We start from the raw sequence: 17,114 nt of genomic DNA, 5'->3' as shown, positions 1-17,114 counted from the left end.
AGCTCACACCGGCGGGGCTGGGCTGTGTCTGCAGTTGTCCTTTTGTTGAGCTTTGGGGTGCTCAGCCCGTTGGGTCCCCACAAGCAGCATCAGGGCCAGGTGCTGGGCATGCTGAGGAGGCCAGAACCACGGCTGGAGCCCAGCCCACGGGGTGCAGCCCCCTCCCCACGCTGGCCCGAGGGAGCCATGGCAGTGCTGCCCCCCAGGCCACGGGGTGAGGAGCACAGGGAGTGCCGGGATGTGCAGCTGCTGGGGCTGGGCACAGTGCTCATCATGAGCTCATTGGATTTTCCATCAGCCCAGGGAGGGCGGCTGTTCCCAGAGCCAGAGGACTGGGGGGGCTGGACCCAGGAACCCCGACCCAGCAGGGCTCTGCCTCCAGGGAGCGATTGGTCGATGCCCTGCTTGTATAAGCCCATTGACTTGGGCTGGTGTGGCGGCCACGAGTCCTCTGTGCTTCTGCCCACACTGGAACACTGTCAGAGCATGGCCACGCTCATGGTTGCCCCTTCCCCACTGTGCCCCCTGCTCCAGGCTGGCCCTGCTGTGGGGATAAGGACCACAGGCTTGGCTGGACCCAGTGCCAGGCTGTCCTGGAGTCTCAGGATGTTTGTCCACTCTGGGCAATGCTGTGAGACCCACAGGGACATGGCCCTGCCAGGGAAAGGGGCTTTGGAAGCCACCTAAGGACACCTTTGGAGCAGGTCATGGGGTGGCCCCAGCCCTGCTCTGCCAGGTCCTTTTGTGTGCCATGGAAATAAGGGACCGTGGGGCTCCTGCAGCCCCTTGGAGGCTCAGCCACAGAGCTGTGAGAGTGGGGCTGTTCCCCTTCCCCATCCTGGGGTGTCCCCTGGGTTTGTGGGTTCACTGGGACACTGCACCCCTGTTCCCTGCCATCTCCCTGGGGTGCCCAGCTCCCAGAGCCAGGGCTTGGCCAGCAGCATTCCCCGGCAGGGAGTCAGCCAGTGGGTGAGGCTCCAGCAGTTTCAGGAAGCCTCTGCTCTGGCTGAGCTGGGTGAGAGGGCACAGGACTGGGGGCTGTGGGAAGGTGAGAAGACTTTGGAGTGCTTTGGGGTGTAGAGTCACCCCTGCAGCATCACAGAGTGGGGCTACCCTGTCTGCTGAGGAGCTCCCCGTTTCTGAGTCAGGGGAATACTCTTCCAGAGGAAAGGGCTGGGATTTTGGGAAACCTGTTTGCCTGGTAGGTGAGGGAGGATGAGTGTCAGGGGATCTCCTGGCCTATGGTGACATCATCCCCAAAACAGGCATCTCTGATGGGTGCTGCCTGCAGGAAACTGGCTCTGTTGATCCACACATCCCGGTGAACCCGGGCACTGTGCAGGATGCCCAGAGCACACTGGCCACGTGGTGGACAAGGACGTGTCCCTGGCTCCTGCTGCCCCTTCAGAGCCTGAAGCCGCGTTCCTCCCACTGCTGGTGCTGCCCACATACCCCCTTGTCCTGGCTGTGCCTCTGCCTGGGCAGCGTTCCCGGCCCATCCCCGATCCTTGCAGGCCAGGAGGGGTTTCACTCTGAGTGGGGCTGAGCCAAGGCTGCTGCTCCTGCCCGGGGGGGTGGGAGAGGCCTCTGTTCCCTGCCGGTTCCCGGGGCAGGGGGGGATGCGGAGGGCAGCTGCGGGAGTGGGGGCAGCTGCTGGTGGTGACTAAGGCTCACGTGTGACGGGGAGGGGGAGCAGCAGCTCCAAGGCCTCTCGAGCAGCTGAGGTGGGGCTCGGGGACGGGAAATCGGTGTCCTTTTGGGGTGCCTGGGGCTGGGGCAGCTGGTCCCGTCGGCGCTGGCTGTGCATCCTGGGGCTGCCCGGGGCGGGCGGTAGCTGCTGCGGGGCCAGCGCTTCGCGGGTGACCGAAGCATCGTAAAATGTGTGTGCGAGCCCCAAAATCTGGGGTAGGCGGGGCTGGAGACGGGCGAGTTGCCGAGCAAAGCTGGGGGATGCTGTGCACCGCGGAGACCGGCGGCGGGGCAGGCCCGAGGCCGCGGTGACGGGCGCGGGGTCCCAGCCCCGGCTGCGGGAGGAGCGGCGCCGGGTCGGGGCTGCGGGGCCGCGCCTGGAGCCGGGGCGAGGCGGAGCATCCCCCGGCCGCTCCCCCCGGCCGGGGCCGCGGGGCCGGGGCGGGGAGCGCTGAGCGTCCTCCCCCGCGGGCCGGGGGGAGCGGGGCTGGGCCAGCCCCTGCGCCTGCCGCGCCATGGAGCGGAGCCGCGCCGGGCGGGAGCCGCAGCCCCGGCCCCAGCCCCAGCCCCTCGGTAAGGATTCGCGGCGGCACCGCCTCCGGTACCGGCTCCGGTGGGCGCCCGGGGCCCCCTCCCGCCCCGCGGGGCCGCGGGAAGCTGGGGTGCGGGATGCGGCCGGGGGGGTGCGGGATGCGGCCCGGGGGTGCGGGGTCCGCCGGGGGTGCGGGATGGGGCCGGCGGGGCCGGCGGGGATGCGGCGGCCGCCTGGCCCGCGGGATGCGGCGGAGCGGAGCGGGGCGGCGGCCCGGGGCGGCGGTGGAGGAGCCGCGGGGGGAAAACGCGCTGTCGGGGCCGGGGCGGCTTCCCGGGAGGGACAAAGCCCGGGCACGGCCCTTCCATCTTGGGGTGGGCCGTGGCGGCCCCGGCCCCGCCGCCGGGGGGGTGCGGGGGGGCTGCCCTTGGGGAGCCCCCGGCTCGTCCCCGCCGGCCGGTGGGCGATGCCCCCCGTGGGAGGCACCCGCTGCCCCCCGCCCGCCCGGGGCCGCCCCCGCCCCGCCGCGTGGACTCGGGGCTCGTCCCGGCAGGGCCGGTCCCGCTGCCCCGGGATGAACCGGGAGGGCGGCGGCGGCGGCGGGGCCGCGCTCGGGGCCGGGGCTGGCGCTGCCTCCCGGGGCTCCAGCGCAGCTCTCGCTGTGACTAAGCAGAGCTCCGCGGCCGAGCCGCTTCCCACCGCGGGAGGAAGAGCAGAGGCGGCTCCCCTCCCCCTCGGCCCCGGTGCTCCATCGCCCACGGCCCTGGCCCGCGGAAAGGGAGGGATGGCGGGAGGAGCGGGATGGCTGCGGCTCCCGGCGATGCTGAAAACCGGAGACTCCTGCACCAACCGGCCGCCGGTCCCGGCATCGCTGCCCGAACGACGCGTCCTGCGCCAGACATGTTGTCTGAGCCCCGCTCGCCGCCTTCCCACCCGCCGTGCCCTGCCCGCTCGACGCGGCGCTGCCCCGGGACCAGGGCTGGCTGCTCCCGGCCACCCTGGTCCCCCCACACACCCCCGGGGTGGGTCGCTGGCAGCTCTAGCGTGAGCAGAGGATGGTGATAGAGCAGCATGGGCGGTTTTGCACCATGTCCTTCTTCAAGGACTATCCGTGACTCGTCCCATGTGGGTGACCCGTGTGACTGGGCAGCCCTGGCTGCTCCCTGTCTTGCCACCCAGTGCTCTGGCTCCCCTGGTGTGCCGTGTCCTGGCTGCCAGTGGGGACGGGATTTGAGTCCCAGGACCGGGTCCCACCATGGTGTGGGGTAGCCAGTGGCACTGAAGGCCAGGGAGTCACAAAGGGCATTGAGGGCAGGGTGTGACCCTGTGGAGCAGCCCAGGTGGGCAGTGGACAGGGCGGGCAGAAGGACGAGGACCAAGGCAGGGAGCAGGCAGGGGTCTGTTCTTATCCAGATTTCCCCTGGCTTCTGCAACCCTTCTCCCAGCACGGCGGAGAGGGAGGGTGAGCTGGTTGCCCGCCAGCGCCTGTGTTTGGGAGCAGCAGCTCGGGAGCTCTCCCAGTGCGGGAGCCACTCTGTGAAACCGTCAGAGCAACGTGATGCGACGTGTGGAGCGGTGATGTGACAGTCCCGTGGTGCCATGTCCAAAATAGTTAGCACAGCTCTCGCTCCTCGGAGGGCTCCAAGCAGGGCAGGGCAGGGCAGCACCACGGGCAGCCTGCCGGGAGCGGAGCAGGATCCTGCACGGCCCAGCCCTGGTAGGTGCCGCATCCGCGTTGTGAGGCACAGGTCCCATTTCTTGGGGGGTGCTGAGCACCTGCTCCCTGCAGGGCTGGATCCCATACCCTGCCTTCCAGCCAGGTTTCTCTTTTCCCAGCGTGATGCTAGCAGACAGGTTCTCAGGACCGTGGCTGGGCCGGCTGCCCTCAGCACTGACGGTGCCACACGGGTCACCCCAAGGACGAGGGCACCTCCTGTCGCCACTGCTGCTGTGCCCAGATGGATGGTGGGCAGGTGTTCCTGCCCCTGCCCTTGGGCTGTTTGGGGCTGTGCTGTGACCACAGTCACAGTTTGCTCTGGGGGTGCCGGGGTGCAGCAGCGGCTCCAGCTCTTTCCTCTGCGGGTATTTTAAACCCTGGAAACCCCCCAGCAGCTCCGGCTGTGCTCTGGCCACAAGATCCCAAGTTCCCCTTGTTGCTCTCCAGCTCAGCACGTCACCACCGGCCCGGCTGTGCCGTGGGAGCTCGGCAACCTCTGCCACAGCCCAGGGGTTGGTGCAGTTCCCCTATGGCTGCTCCCCACACCCCCATCCCAGAGCCTGACAGGGCATGGGCCTGGGAAAGGGGGGCTGGATGCCCCTTCCTTCTGCCTGGCACCCACCACGGGCACCTGGCTGTGCCCTCCCAGCTGCCCTGCTGCCTGTGCCTCTCCTGCCCTGCTCCAGCCTGTCCCCAGAGGCCTGTCCCCGAAGCGACGCTGTGGGCAGTGGTGGGGCACTGCGGGCTGACGCTTGACCTGCCCTGGTGCTGCCGTCTGTGTTTCGCTGGCTCCAAGCTGGCGGGGAGAGGAGCCAGCTTTGGGTGACAGTGCCCGTGTGCCCGGGGACAGGCTGTGGGTGACTGTCCCTTGGGGGACGGGGTGTCATTGCCGATGGCGGCTGCCAGGGTGGCACTGGCTGCCCCCGAGGTCGGGGCTGCTGGCATTGTCTGCGTCTCCCTGCCCGGGCGTGTGAGCCGGGACTGAGGGTGTGTGTCAGTGCTGTGCCTGCAGACAGGACATGCTGGGGACGCGTTGGGGATGTGCCAGGGACCTGCCAGGGACATGTTAAGGGCACTTGCTCACTGCCCTGTCATCCAGGTGTGAGGGGTGCTGCATCACAGGCAGGGCTCAGCCCCAAGGCACATCCGAGACAGGTTGAGGCAGGAGTGGGATAAGGGGCAGTGCCAGCACTTGGAGCACCCCCAGGGCGTGAAGCACCCCCCAGTGCACTCCACAGCACTCCAGTGGCCTCAGGTAGAGCAGACACCAGAACACAGAGAGCAATCCCTGCCCTGGGGCCACAGCTGCCTCCCTGCTTGGCACTGGGACCTGCTGGAAACAAGAGACCTTGGATCCATCTTTTCTCTTCTCTGGGTGGCCACGGGGCTGCCATCGAGGTGGGGGAGGCAACTGGGCACATGTGTGTCCCCGTGGGCAGTGGGGAGCAGCCCTGCGGGGCCAGCGAGGGCTCTCGGGGCTTGGGGTCCCCTTGGGGTCGTGTCCCTGGGCATGGCAGGGACTGGTGCAATGGCGAGGGTGGCTGAGCACTGTGACACCAGCACCTTTGTGTGGCTTTGCAGGGGTCACCACTGACCCCCCCTGCACCCACCAGCCCTGCTCTCCTCGCGCCCCCCGGGGCAGAGGTGTGCCCTGGCCGATGCCCCCCGCCCCGCTGGGTGCCACACGTGGAGCAGCCCGTGGCGGCCCCGGCTGTGCCGTGGAGCAGGGACATGAGGACACGGAGCCGGGGGGAGCTGAGGTGACACGAGGTGGGTGCCCCCCCGTCCTCGTGGGCAGTGCCCCGCAGGGATGTGTGGCGGACGGTTAACGAGGGCCGCTGGTCCGAGCGGTGCCCGCGGGCCTCGATGTGCTCTCGCTTCACGGCACCGGCGATTTGCCTCCGCCTGGCTGAGCATCCCCGGCCATGTGCCGGCCATGGGACCGCGCTGTGCCGGGCACGGCCCTGCTGGAGGTGCCGCTGCTGCTCGGTGGCACAAGCACTGGCACCAAAGGGACCCACGGGAGGGGCGGGATGGGCTGAGCACCGCGGCGTCGAGGGCAGCGCCTCGCCCTGTGCCGGGCACGGCGCTGTCCCAGTGCCACAGCGGGACCGGTGCCGCCATCCCAGTGGGGCCGGTGCCGCGCAGGCTCGCCGGGACCGGGGGCTGCGGGGCGGCCGTGCCTGCGTGTCTGGGGGGCCGGGAGCTAATCCCTGTGGAATGCCCTGGCCGGGGGAGAGGGGACGCCCGCACTGGGCGCAGGCAGCGTTGGGTTTCAGGGCAGCTGCCGCGCTGGAGCAGCGACAGGGACAGATGGCAGCAGGGCTGGCCCAGCCCCGCGCTGGGGGTCTTGGCCGTGCCTGGGGGTCTTGGCCGTGCCCACTGCCCTGCCCTGGCCACGGGTGCTGCTGTCTCTCCAGCCACCGGGGCAGGACGGATCCTGCCCAGGGCTCTGTGCCAGGCTGTGTGGTGTGGCACGAGGTACCCGCTGTCCCCTGCCAGTGCTCCCTGCACATCCGGGGCTCTGGCAGGTATTTCTGTCTGCTTGGAGGATCAACCTGGTGCTTTTTGCTTGGCCCCACAGGCTGGCTGCCACCCCAGTGCTCCTGGGGTCACCGCTCCCAGCTGGGACACAAGTGATGCCACCCCATGTACCATCCTGGGATCTGGCACCTGGGGGCTGCCAAGCCCCGCTGCCTGCAGGTGCCAAGCCCTGGGGGGAGAGGGCAGGGGACCCCCTCAGCTGCAACCCCAGCACAGTCCCAGCCCTGCATCAGAGCAATGGCTGCCCCACAGGGCGCAGCACTGGGGACTTGGGATGTGCAGGATCGGGGCCAGGGGATGGGCCGGCTTCCTGCAGCAGAAAATACCCGGAAGGTCTGCGGGGGGGCCGGGGCTGGCTGTGTCCCCACAGAGCCCGGGGTGGGGGAACCCTGCTGGCACAGCCCCGGCCTGGGGAGCTGCAGCAGCACCTCAGCCCCTCCCATGGGACCTGTGCTGTGCCCATGCCTGAGCACAGGGGGGGCTGACGGTGCCTCCCTGGGCATCCTGGGCTGACCCCGGCTCATCTGGCACGGGCATGGGCTGGGTGAGGAGCCGTGGGGCGAGTGAGGAGCTGTGGGGTGGGTGAGGAGCCATGGGGTGGATGAGGAGCTGTGGGCTGGGTGAGGAGCTGTGGGCTGGGCGAGGAGCCGTGGGGTGGGTGAGGACGGCGCCGGCCGTGTTTGCAGAGCCCACACTTTGCCCCTCGCTGAGGGCTGTGGAGAGCTCTGCAAACACGGCTGAGCCAGCGTGTGACATCAGCCCACGGCGGGTGCTGGTCACTGGGATCCTGCCATCCCACCCCCCAGAGCTGGGGGCTCACACTGCAGCAGTGCCAGTGGGGCTGGAGCTGGGTGTCCTGGGATGGGTTGGGCATCATTCCAGGCAGGAGTGATGGCACTGCCCGCTGCGTGGGTGTCGGGGTTGGGACCCTGGCACGTGCTCGAAGGTTTGTTTGCAGAGGGCTGATAACTGATAACGGGGGCTGGAGGAGCCACCACTGCTGTGGTTACTGTGGGCAGCTGTGACACACCCACTCCCACAGAGGGCACGTGCCACGGCCTCACCGGGCGCTGTCGGTGTGTTGGCACATGCAGCAGCTCCCTCGGGGTCCCCCAGGGCTGGCCAGGATGGGGGGCGATCCCCCCTCAGGAGCACAGAGTGGCCCTGTGCCCCCCCGGCCCCACGCGGGGAGGGGGCTGCGTTGCTGCGGCCTCGTGTGCATTCCTGGGCCGTGAGTTCATGGCTGCGGGTCCAGTGGGGGCCGTGGGACGGTGACGTCAGGGGGCCCGCGCCCATCCTGCCTCCGCCGTGCTGCCAGGGCCGGCGGAAGCCCCTCCATCCTCCTCCTCAGGGGAGAGCAGAGGGGTCCCCGTGCCTGTGGAGGGTCTCCGGCCCCACGTCCCCCCACATCAGGGCTGAGTGGCAGCTGCCAGGGGATGAAGGGCAGCTTTGTGGTGGCAGTGCCTGGCAGAGCCCGGCCGGTCCCTCTGTGCATTGTGTGCCCAGCGCCTGGCACCCGCCCCGGGTGCCCCCCAGGATGGGGGCAGCAGCAGCAGGGCTTAGGTGGGGGTCTCACTGCCTTCCAGAGGGGATCCCAGGGACCAGCCCTAGCCCCTGTGGCCAGGGACAGCCTTGCTCCTGAGGGCTGTGTTTGGGGAGGACAGGGCTGTGCCCCCCCAGAGGGCTCTGCCCGGGGAGGATGGCTCTGCCCGGGGAGGATGGCTCTGCCCCAGGCTCCCCCACTGAGAGACTGTTCTGTTCTGCTCTGCCCCCGTTGCAGGGAAGCCACCATCCCCGATGGGAGACAGCGTGGCCCCCCCCTCCTCGCCGCCCCCCTCGCCCGGGGATGCCCTGCAGAGAGAGCGCAGCCCCCCCCAGCGCGACCGGCCCGTCCCTCCAGACGTCGTCCCCTCCGAAAGGACCGTCCCGCCCGTCCCTGCAGCCGTCACCCCCTCCGAAAAGACCGTCTTGCCCACCCCTGGAGCCATGCCCCCCTCCCAGCAGCCCGTGTGCCCCCCAGCCATGATGCCCCCCTGTGAGAGCAACCCCCCGCAGCGTGACCGTCCCGTCCCTCCAGCCGTGACACCGTCAGGACAGCCCGTGTCCCGCAGCCCTGTGGCCATGGCCCCCTCAGCAGAGAGTGTCCCCCCCTGGCGTGACCAGGCCCCCCCCGGGCCCCCCAAGCCCCCTGGGACGGAGCACCCCAAAGCAGAGGTGTCACCCCACGCCCCCAAGCAGCCGAGCCCTGTCCACGCTGCCAACCCGTGCCCGGCAGAGACGCTGCCCCCCGGGAGCCAGACCCCTGCCCCAGCTGCCAGGGAAGGGGCTCCCCCTGATGCCAAGAGCCCCCCGGGTGCCACGGCCGGGCCCTCAAAGGACGTGACCCCTCGGAGCGACCGGCCCTCACCATCCCCTGCCGCCAGCCCCCGGCCCAAGCAAGGTGGGTGCCAGTGGGGTTGGGGTGCTCTGGTGATGCTGCAGCCCGCGGGCACTGCTCAATGCCCACGGGGGCCAGGCGATATCCTGACAGTGTCTCCCCACTGCAGATGCCCAGAAAGCCCAGGCAAGGCACAAGCAGGCGAAGGAGCGGCGTGAGGAGCGGGCCAAGTACCTGGGTATGGGGCTGGGGAGCAGAGGGGGCTGTGGGGTGGGAGGGAAAGTGGATGGGGGGAGGCAGGGGCTAAAGGAGCTTTGCCGGGTCATGGGCAATCCCATTAGCTGTGATGGGCTGAGCCCGAGCGGGCGCTGCAGTGCCGGCAGCTCTGCCTCCCCAGCACGGCGCTGACCCTCTGGCACACGGGTGCCCCCCGGTCTGTGCAGGTGCCACCAGCTCGGTGCCCAGCTCTGCCGTGTGCAGGCAGCCCCAGGCAGCCCCAGGCAGCCCCGCAGTGGCTCGGGGCGCCGGGCGAGCGGGGCCCCCGCGTGCGCATGGGGCCTCCTTGTCCCCGCGCTCTTTCCACCCTCATTCCCCCATTGTTCACCGCGCGGCTCGGCGGGCTCCCGGCGGGCTCCCGGCCTCCCTTTTGTCCTGGCCCAAACCCCTCCCTCGCTGGCCGGCCGCGATGCCGCCGCGTGCCCCGGCCACGGCCGCCCCACGGCCCCGCGCCACCAGCTCGGGCACGCGGCCCCACCACGGGGCTGCCCAGGGCTGTGCCTCGGGTGCGACCCCGCTGCCCCCCGCAGCTGCCAAGAGGGTGCTGTGGCTGGAGAAGGAGGAGAAGGCCCGGCTGCTGCGGGAGAAGCAGCTGGAGGAGCGGCGCAAACGGCTGGAGGAGCAGCGGCTGCGGGCGGAGAAGCGCCGGGCGGTCCTGGAGGAGCGGCAGAGGCAGAAGCTGGAGAAGAACAAGGTGGGAATGGGGGTCATGGTGCAGCGGGCGGGGGGGCTGGGGCGGCACATGGGATGTGATCCCTGTGGAGTCCTTATGGCTCCTGCAGTGCTTTGGGAGATGCTTCGTTAGCCCTTTGGGAGCTGCCCACTGTGGCTGTCCTCTGCTGTGCCCATCCTTCACGGTGCAAAGCCTCCGTGGTGCCCTGCTCCTTGGCACATGTGCCCTGGCCAGGGTGGGCGTCGCTGCCCGGTTTCCCTCCGAGCACCCCATCGCTGCGGTGGCCTCACGCCGGGAGGCTCCGGCCGGTCCCTGCCCTGCTCCGGGCTCATCCCGTCCCTCTCCCTCGGGCAGGAGCGCTACGAGGCAGCGATCCAGCGGTCGGCCAAGAAGACGTGGGCAGAGATCCGGCAGCAGCGCTGGTCCTGGGCTGGGGCCCTGCACCACGGCTCCCCCGCACACAAGGACGGTGAGTGCCGGGCCGGGCGCGGGCACCAGGGACGCCGCGGCTCCGCCGGACCCTCACACCCAGCGCGGCCCCCCGGCAGTGGGGCCACACTGACGTCACCCCGGGCTGTGCCGGGGACCCGCGGGGTCCCTTGGCTTTTCCCTGCTCTGGTGGGGATGGGTGTGAGCCGGAGGCCGTGCATCACGGTCCCTGCTCTTCACAGGGATGTGCTGAGGGACAGCCCTGGCTGCCTTGGAATGCTGTGGCCATGCTGCCGGGTCTCCAGCAGCTGTGAGGAGCCAGGCAGGGGCTGTGGAGCTGTGCAAGGCTTCTGCAGGCTCCGACTGGGGCCTGTGCTGTGGCGTGTCCCTTTGTGCCCCAGCTGGGTGGGGGCAGCGCTGGCCCCTCCAGCTCCACTGACCGTGGGGGTGACCGTGGCCATGTGTGTGGCCGCAGAAGGTGGCCCTGCTCCTTAGGGGCTCCTCGGGGACACCCCGAGCAATTAGGCACCAGGGTTGGGCATGTGGAGGTCTCCACTCGTCCCTGACTGCTGAGGGTACAGGGCTGTGCTGGCAGGTGCTGGCACTATGTGGCAAGGATGGTGACAGAGAGGGGAGTGTCCCCAGGGTCTGTCTGCCCACCGTGGGGTGGCTGTGGTGGCCGTGGCTGTACCTGGTGGGGCTGTGTGCAGGTGTTGTGTTCCTGGCTGTACCTGGCCAGGCTGTGTACAGGTGTTGTGTGCCAGGCTCTGTGTACGGGCACCATGTGCCATGTGTGTGCAGGCATGTGCCCAGCTGTAGCTGGTGGGGCTGTGTGTACAGGCACCGTGTTCTGGGTACACCTGTCCAGGTGCCGTGTGTGGCACACTCGGGGACAGCCTCGCATGTCTGTGGTGCAACACCCAGCAGGGTCTGGCAAGAGGACACCTTCCCCTGCCACCTCCTGCAGGGGTGCACTGCCAGAGCTGCTGCCAGCTCTGACTCACCCATGTCCCGCCTCCACCAGCCCAGAGCTTCCCTGGCTGTTTTGTCCAGAGGAGCCTGGCCAGACTGGGGAGATCCCAGCACTCTGTGGAAGTGCTGCCAGCCACCAGCACCCTCTTGGCACTGCCATACTGACCCAGCACCAGTGTGACGTTGTCTTCTGTCTGTCTGGACCTCACCCTGCTCCCCCAGGGTGGCTGCTTGCCAGTGCCGCCGAGGTCTCTGGTCACCCTGCTCCCGATTGCCAGGACTGTTTTTGGGGAGACTGTCGTAGCATGGTTCAGGAGCCGCCCTGCCTCCCCAAGGATGAGATCCCTGCATGATCCCAGCATGACCCTGTGGGGTTCGGACACTGCCATGACGAATGCCAGTGCTGTGTGTCATGTCCCCAGACACCAGCATCTCCTGCCATGTCCCCGGATTCCAGCATCTCTTGCCCCACTCTGTGCCATGTCCTTGGACTCCAGCATCTCCCCTGGCCCCACTCTGTGCTGTGTCCTTGGACTCCACCATCTCCCCTGGCCCCACTCTGTGCCATGTCCTTGGACTCCAGCATCTCCCCTGGCCCCACTCTGTGCCGTGTCCTTGGACTCCAGCATCTCCCCTGGCCCCACTCTGTGCTGTGTCCTTGGACTCCAGCATCTCCCCTGGCCCCACTCTGTGCTGTGTCCTTGGACTCCAGCATCTCCCCTGGCCCCACTCTGTGCCGTGTCCTTGGACTCCAGCATCTCCCCTGGCCCCACTCTGTGCCGTGTCCTCCCGCTCCCACCCCAGTGCCCCGGCACAGCCGTGCATGCTGCATGTGGGGGGCCTGGCCCCGGCCCCGGGACCTTAATGCCCTTGTGTCTTTTCCCTCCTCCAGGTGCGAGCCGGTGCTCGGTGTCCGCTGTAAACCTCCCCAAACACGTCGACTCTATAATCAACAAGCGGCTCTCCAAATCCTCCGCCACCCTCTGGAACTCTCCCAGTAGAAGTAAGAGCCCTTTGCGTTTGCCCCAGCGCAGGGGGCACAGCCCAGTCCCCGCCCAGCGCTGGGGACCCCCAGGGCCAGGGTCCCCCCTCCCCAGGTGCCCGCGGAGAGAGGAGAAGCCGTTTGCTGTTGGCAGGAGGAGGCTGGAGCCAGCCGGCGGCTCCTTGAGGCTGCGCAGGCTGGGAAAAGGAGGAGGAGGAGGAGGAGGAGCAGCTGGGTGCTGGCAGCCCCATGAGGCGCCAGGATGGGAATGGGAGCCTGGCTCCCTGCCCCAGGGCAGCTCTGGTGGGTGCAGGTGCAGCCACAGAGGGGCTGCCTGTCATCAACCCGCCCGGGGCCGGGCACAGGCTCCTGGGGCTGGTGCCACGGAGCGCCGTGGCCGTGGTGCTGCAAGGTCGTCCCGGCCCTGGGAGCGCTGCCCAAGGCCGCGGCTGTGCCGGAGGGATGTGTCCAGCGCCGGGGCTGTTGTGTTTCGGGGTTGCCTGGAGATGGGCGCCTTCCCAGCCGGGTATAAATAGCCAGAGCAGCTGAGGCGGGTGGCGGTGACGCAGCAGCTCCCACCGCCCCGTGCTGGGGCTCGGCCCAGGAGCAGCACCCAGGGGCTGCCGGCACCGCCCGGGAGCAGCATCTCCCTGGGCCGCTGCCAGACCTGCCACCCTGTCCCCCTGTGGCACCCCTGGCTCTGTGCTCTCCCCTCCCGTGCGCCGTGGGGTGTTTGGTGCTGGTGACAGGCACTGGAGGACAGCCAGGACAGCCCTGTGCCCAGCTGAGCCAGTAGTGTGGCTGGAGGTTCCTTGGGTGCCGTGAGCCTGGCCTGGCTCCGGCGGCACACTCGGTGATTCAGCACAGCTCCTGTGGGGTGAGGGCACACTGCGGTGTCCCCACAGCAGCTGGCATGTGCCAAGGCTTCGGTCACACAGGGCAGGGGCATGGGGGGTGCACACCATCGCCGAGCACAAGGAGAGGGCACAGTGGAGAGGCTGGAGTCACCAGAGTGGCACGTGGTCCTGTGGGTACGTGGTGACTGGGGTGTCTGCAGGACACAGGGGCACCATCGTCGTCCTGCCACAGCGCCGTCCCACGGATGCCCAGCTGCCGTGGGGACCCCTCCCCAACACAGCTCCGGGCACTCCTGGAACCACACACGTGCCCCGGCCTTGCCGCAGCCACACGGCTGTTCCCTCGCAGCGGAGGCCGTGGGGCTGGGATGGGGTCTGGGGGCTCAGGGTGCACTGATGACCCGTCTCCCTCCCCAGACCGGAGCTTGCAGCTGAGCCCGTGGGAGAGCAGCATCGTGGACCGGCTGATGACGCCCACCCTGTCCTTCCTGGCGCGCAGCCGGAGCGCCGTGACGCTGGCTGGGAACGGCAAGGAGCAGGGTGAGCAGCGGAGGGGACAGGACATGCAGGTCCTGGCACAGACAGGGGGGTGGGATGAGGGAGTCTGGGGCCAGCGGGGAGCTGGTGTTGGTGCCGGCTCTGTCCTGACTGTGGTCACTCCTCCCCCAGTGCCCGTGTGCCCCCGCTCGGCCTCCGCCAGCCCCCTCAGCCCCTGCCACAACCACCGGCTGCCGCACCGGTGCTGGGAGCGGCGGAAGGCGGCCACTGCCAGCCCCGACGTGACACCGCGCCGCAGGACCGAGCCCTCGCCCGTGAGTGCCACCTCTGCGGGGACCCCGGGGCTCACGGGGGCTCAGCTCCCGGCTGAGCCGAGCACCTGGGGCTGACACGGTCTCTGTCTCTGTCTGTCCCTGTCTGGAGCAGAAGAAGAAGGAGAAGAAGGAGAAGGACCGGGAGAACGCCAAGGAGCGCAGCGCCCTGTCCCGCGAGCGCAGCCTCAAGAAGCGGCAGTCGCTGCCAGCGGCACAGCCCCGGCTCCTGCCTGCGGCCGACAGCAGGTCGGGACCCCCCCACCGAGGCTGCCCGGCCCCCTGACCCCCCGGGGCCTGTCCCAGCCCCAGTAACACCATCTCCTGCTCTGTTTGCAGCCCGGGCCCCAAGAACCGTCCCTCGTCACCTGCCACCCCCAAGAACCGTCCCTCATCCCCTGCGACCCCCAAGAACCGTCCCTCGTCCCCTGCCACCCCCAAAGCCCGCCCAGCGTCCCCCAGCCCCGCCCTTGGCTCTCCCCACAAGCCTCCCCTGCCCCGCAGCGCCCACTCCTCCCCCAAGGTGCGGGCCAGGGCGCGGGAGGAGCGGGGGGAGCAGGAGGGCCCGACGAAGGCACGGGAGAGGAAGGAGGAGGAGCGGGGCCCGGCGCCCCCAGCCCTTCCCGAGCCCCCCAAGGTGCCCGCGGAGCCGACGGCAGGTGGGTACGGGGGGGCCGTGGGGCAGCGGGGACGGGGGGAGCCAGAGCATCCCTAACTCTGCCCGCACCCTGCAGCCCCCCCAGCCCCTGCAGCCCCCAGCCCCGTGCCGGCCAGCCCCCCAGCCAGACCCCCCGCCGGCACCACGGACCGCGAGGAGGCCGCCCGGCTGCTGGCGGAGAAGCGGCGCCAGGCCCGGGAGCAGCGGGAGCGTGAGGAGCGGGAGCGCCGGGAGCAGGAGGAGCAGGAGAGGTGGGTGCTGCGCCCCTGGCCCCGGGCACGGCCCCCCTGCCGTGCTGAGGGCCCCCTTCCCACAGGCGGGCGCAGGAGGAGCGGGCGGCCGAGGAGCAGAGCCGGAGGGAGGCCCTGGCACGGCGGAGGGACGAGGAGCGGCGGCTGCAGGAGGAGCGAGAGGCCCAGGAGAGAGCCCGGGCTGAGCGGGAGGAGACGGAGCGGCTGCAGAGACAGGTCGGGGGGACAGGGTGGGGGGTGAGGGGCTGCAGGGGACAGGGAGGAAGGCAGGGATGGGGGGTGAAGGCAGGGATGGGGGGTGAAGGCAAGAATGGAGGGGGAAGGCAGGGATGCTCTTGTCTGGTTCCTTCTCCAGTGGGATGCAGGGGTGAGGACCAGCCCAGCCCCTCAACGCCCAGGGTGGCAGCCTGTCCCCACTGTCCCTGCCCAGTCCCCACTGTCCTTGCCCTTTCCCAGCCCTCCCTGCCCTGTCTCACCCGCCCCTGCCCTGGCACAGAGGGAAGAGGCCGAGGCGAGGGCACGGGAAGAGGCCGAGCGGCAGCGCCTGGAGAGGGAGAAGCACTTCCAGCGTGAGGAGCAGGAGCGGCTGGAGAGGAAGAAGGTGAGGGCTGGGAGCACCCCTGGGTGCAGGGCACAGCAGGGCGTTCCCTGGAGGGGGTCCTGCCTGGCACCAGGGCCGTGTGTGACCCCGCTGTGCCCGCAGCGCCTGGAGGAGATCATGAAGAGGACGCGCAAGTCGGACGCAGCGGATGCCAAGGTGGGGGCCTGTCCCCTGTCCCGAGGTGCTGGGGACACGGGGGGCTGTGCAGAGCCCCCCTGCCTGCAGCCCCCGCTGCCCCTCACGGCCCTGCTGTCGCTGCAGAAGAAGGAGGACAAGAAGGTGGTGAACGGCAAAGCGGCCGAGCAGGAGGATGCCCCAGGTGCGTGGGCACCTCAGGGTGCCGGGGGTCCCGCTCCCCCCAGCCCTGCTGGGGCCCAGGCCGGGGCTGAGCGGGGCTCTCTGACCCCCCCAGGCCGTGAGAAGCACCCGGGGCCGATCCCGAAGGCGGAGGAGCTGCCGGAGACGGAGCCGCCGAGCGCGGGGACACCGGGGGGCACGAAGGGCCTGGCGGGCGAGGGGCTGCAGCCGAGGTGAGCGCGGGGACGCCGGGGGGGCAGGGGGGCAGCGGGGCCCAGGTGACCCCAGCCCTCCGTCCCCCACAGCGCCAAGGAGGCGGCGGCCCTGGTGAATGGCGTCCAGCCTGGCAAGCACGAGAACGGCTTCACGGGCACCGAGGGCCCCAAGGAGCTGCGGGACCTGCCCCACCACGGCGGCAGCCCCGGCAGCATCATCCCCTTCGGCGACAAGGAGCCCTTCCTCAAGCAGGCCGTGGTGAAGCCCCCGCAGGTGACAGGTGAGCGGCAGGAGGGTGGTGGGGGTCAGCGCTGTGCCCGCCCGGGGCTCACCCCGCGCTCTCCCTGCCCACAGAGGTGCTGTGAGGGCCTGGCCGACACCCCCACGGGGCCACCACCCGCGCCCTGAGCCCGCCTGGACCCGGAGCTGCCGTCACAGCACGACTCTCGCTGCTCCCCTGGGGGGCTGCGGGACCCCCCGGCGGGGACACCTGGCTCCTCTCTCTCTGTCCTCGTTTTTATTTCGTTTTGTTGGTTTTTTATTTTTATTTTAAACATGCACCTTATCAGACTGACAGCCCACCCCTGCAGCCCACCGGAGCCGCCCCAGACGTGTGGTGTAATGATGTAGTTATTTAACTCGCTGGGTACAACGTCTGTGAATACTGTAAATAGAGCCGGCCGGGCGTGGGGATGCCCCGGGGGGAGCTCGGGGTGGGGGGGTCACAGCTCCCCATCCCCACGTGTGTCCCCCCGCATGTCCGTGTGCCCGGTGCCCCCGGGCCCGGCCGGCACCACGCTGCTCTGTGCCCTTGTGACAGTGTTATTGCATCCAGACAACCTTTGCCAACAATAAAAGTGGACAATGCCCGTGTCGTGCCTCGTTGCGTCCGGGGAAGGGCAGGGCCGGGCTGGGCGCTCTCCAGGCCGCCGGCAGCAGCGGGGCGGGTTCGCCCCCGTGCCCCGGGCTCGCCCCCAGCACTACCCACTCGCCAATGGCTTCGTCTCGGGGCTGGGGGTGCTCGTCCCCGCCGCTCCACATGCCCAGCGGGGCCCTGCACCCTCTGAACGGGGAACGCGGGGCCGGGCAAAGAGACGCCCCGCAGGCCCCGGGGGCGCAGGAGGCCGGGCCGGGCGGGGCAGCCGCGGCACCGCCCCCGCCGCCATTTCCCGCTCCCCCCTCCCGGAAGTGCCTCTCCCTCCGCGGCGCCGCGGGGCGGAGGCGGAAGATGCGG

At 69.8% G+C, this 17,114-nt stretch overlaps 1 protein-coding gene across 2 annotated transcripts; it reads left to right on the top strand.

Moving 5' to 3' along the window:
- The first annotated feature begins 1,942 nt into the window (after positions 1-1,942).
- Positions 1,943-16,749, top strand: MAP7D1 (MAP7 domain containing 1). Of its 2 annotated transcripts, XM_064634878.1 has the most exons (18): positions 1,944-2,262; positions 8,263-8,922; positions 9,029-9,097; positions 9,666-9,829; positions 10,163-10,277; positions 12,102-12,212; positions 13,466-13,588; positions 13,718-13,860; positions 13,973-14,106; positions 14,197-14,516; positions 14,592-14,766; positions 14,832-14,982; positions 15,263-15,367; positions 15,470-15,523; positions 15,629-15,686; positions 15,780-15,897; positions 15,970-16,160; positions 16,235-16,749. In XM_064634878.1, the coding sequence occupies exons 1-18, from the start codon at positions 2,205-2,207 to the stop codon at positions 16,243-16,245; spliced, it is 2,760 nt and encodes a 919-aa protein (XP_064490948.1). In that variant the 5' UTR covers positions 1,944-2,204; the 3' UTR covers positions 16,246-16,749. The 2 variants fall into 2 exon arrangements, with proteins under 2 accessions (XP_064490949.1, XP_064490948.1); XM_064634879.1 differs by lacking the exon at positions 12,102-12,212 and having other exon boundaries at positions 1,943-2,262.
- The last annotated feature ends 365 nt before the right edge of the window (positions 16,750-17,114 follow it).

Source organism: Pseudopipra pipra, chromosome 24 (genome assembly GCF_036250125.1).
Source record: "Pseudopipra pipra isolate bDixPip1 chromosome 24, bDixPip1.hap1, whole genome shotgun sequence".
Classification (NCBI taxonomy): Eukaryota; Metazoa; Chordata; class Aves; order Passeriformes; family Pipridae; genus Pseudopipra; species Pseudopipra pipra.
Note: the sequence above shows the minus strand (reverse complement) of the source record. Positions and strands in the feature narration are given on the sequence as shown.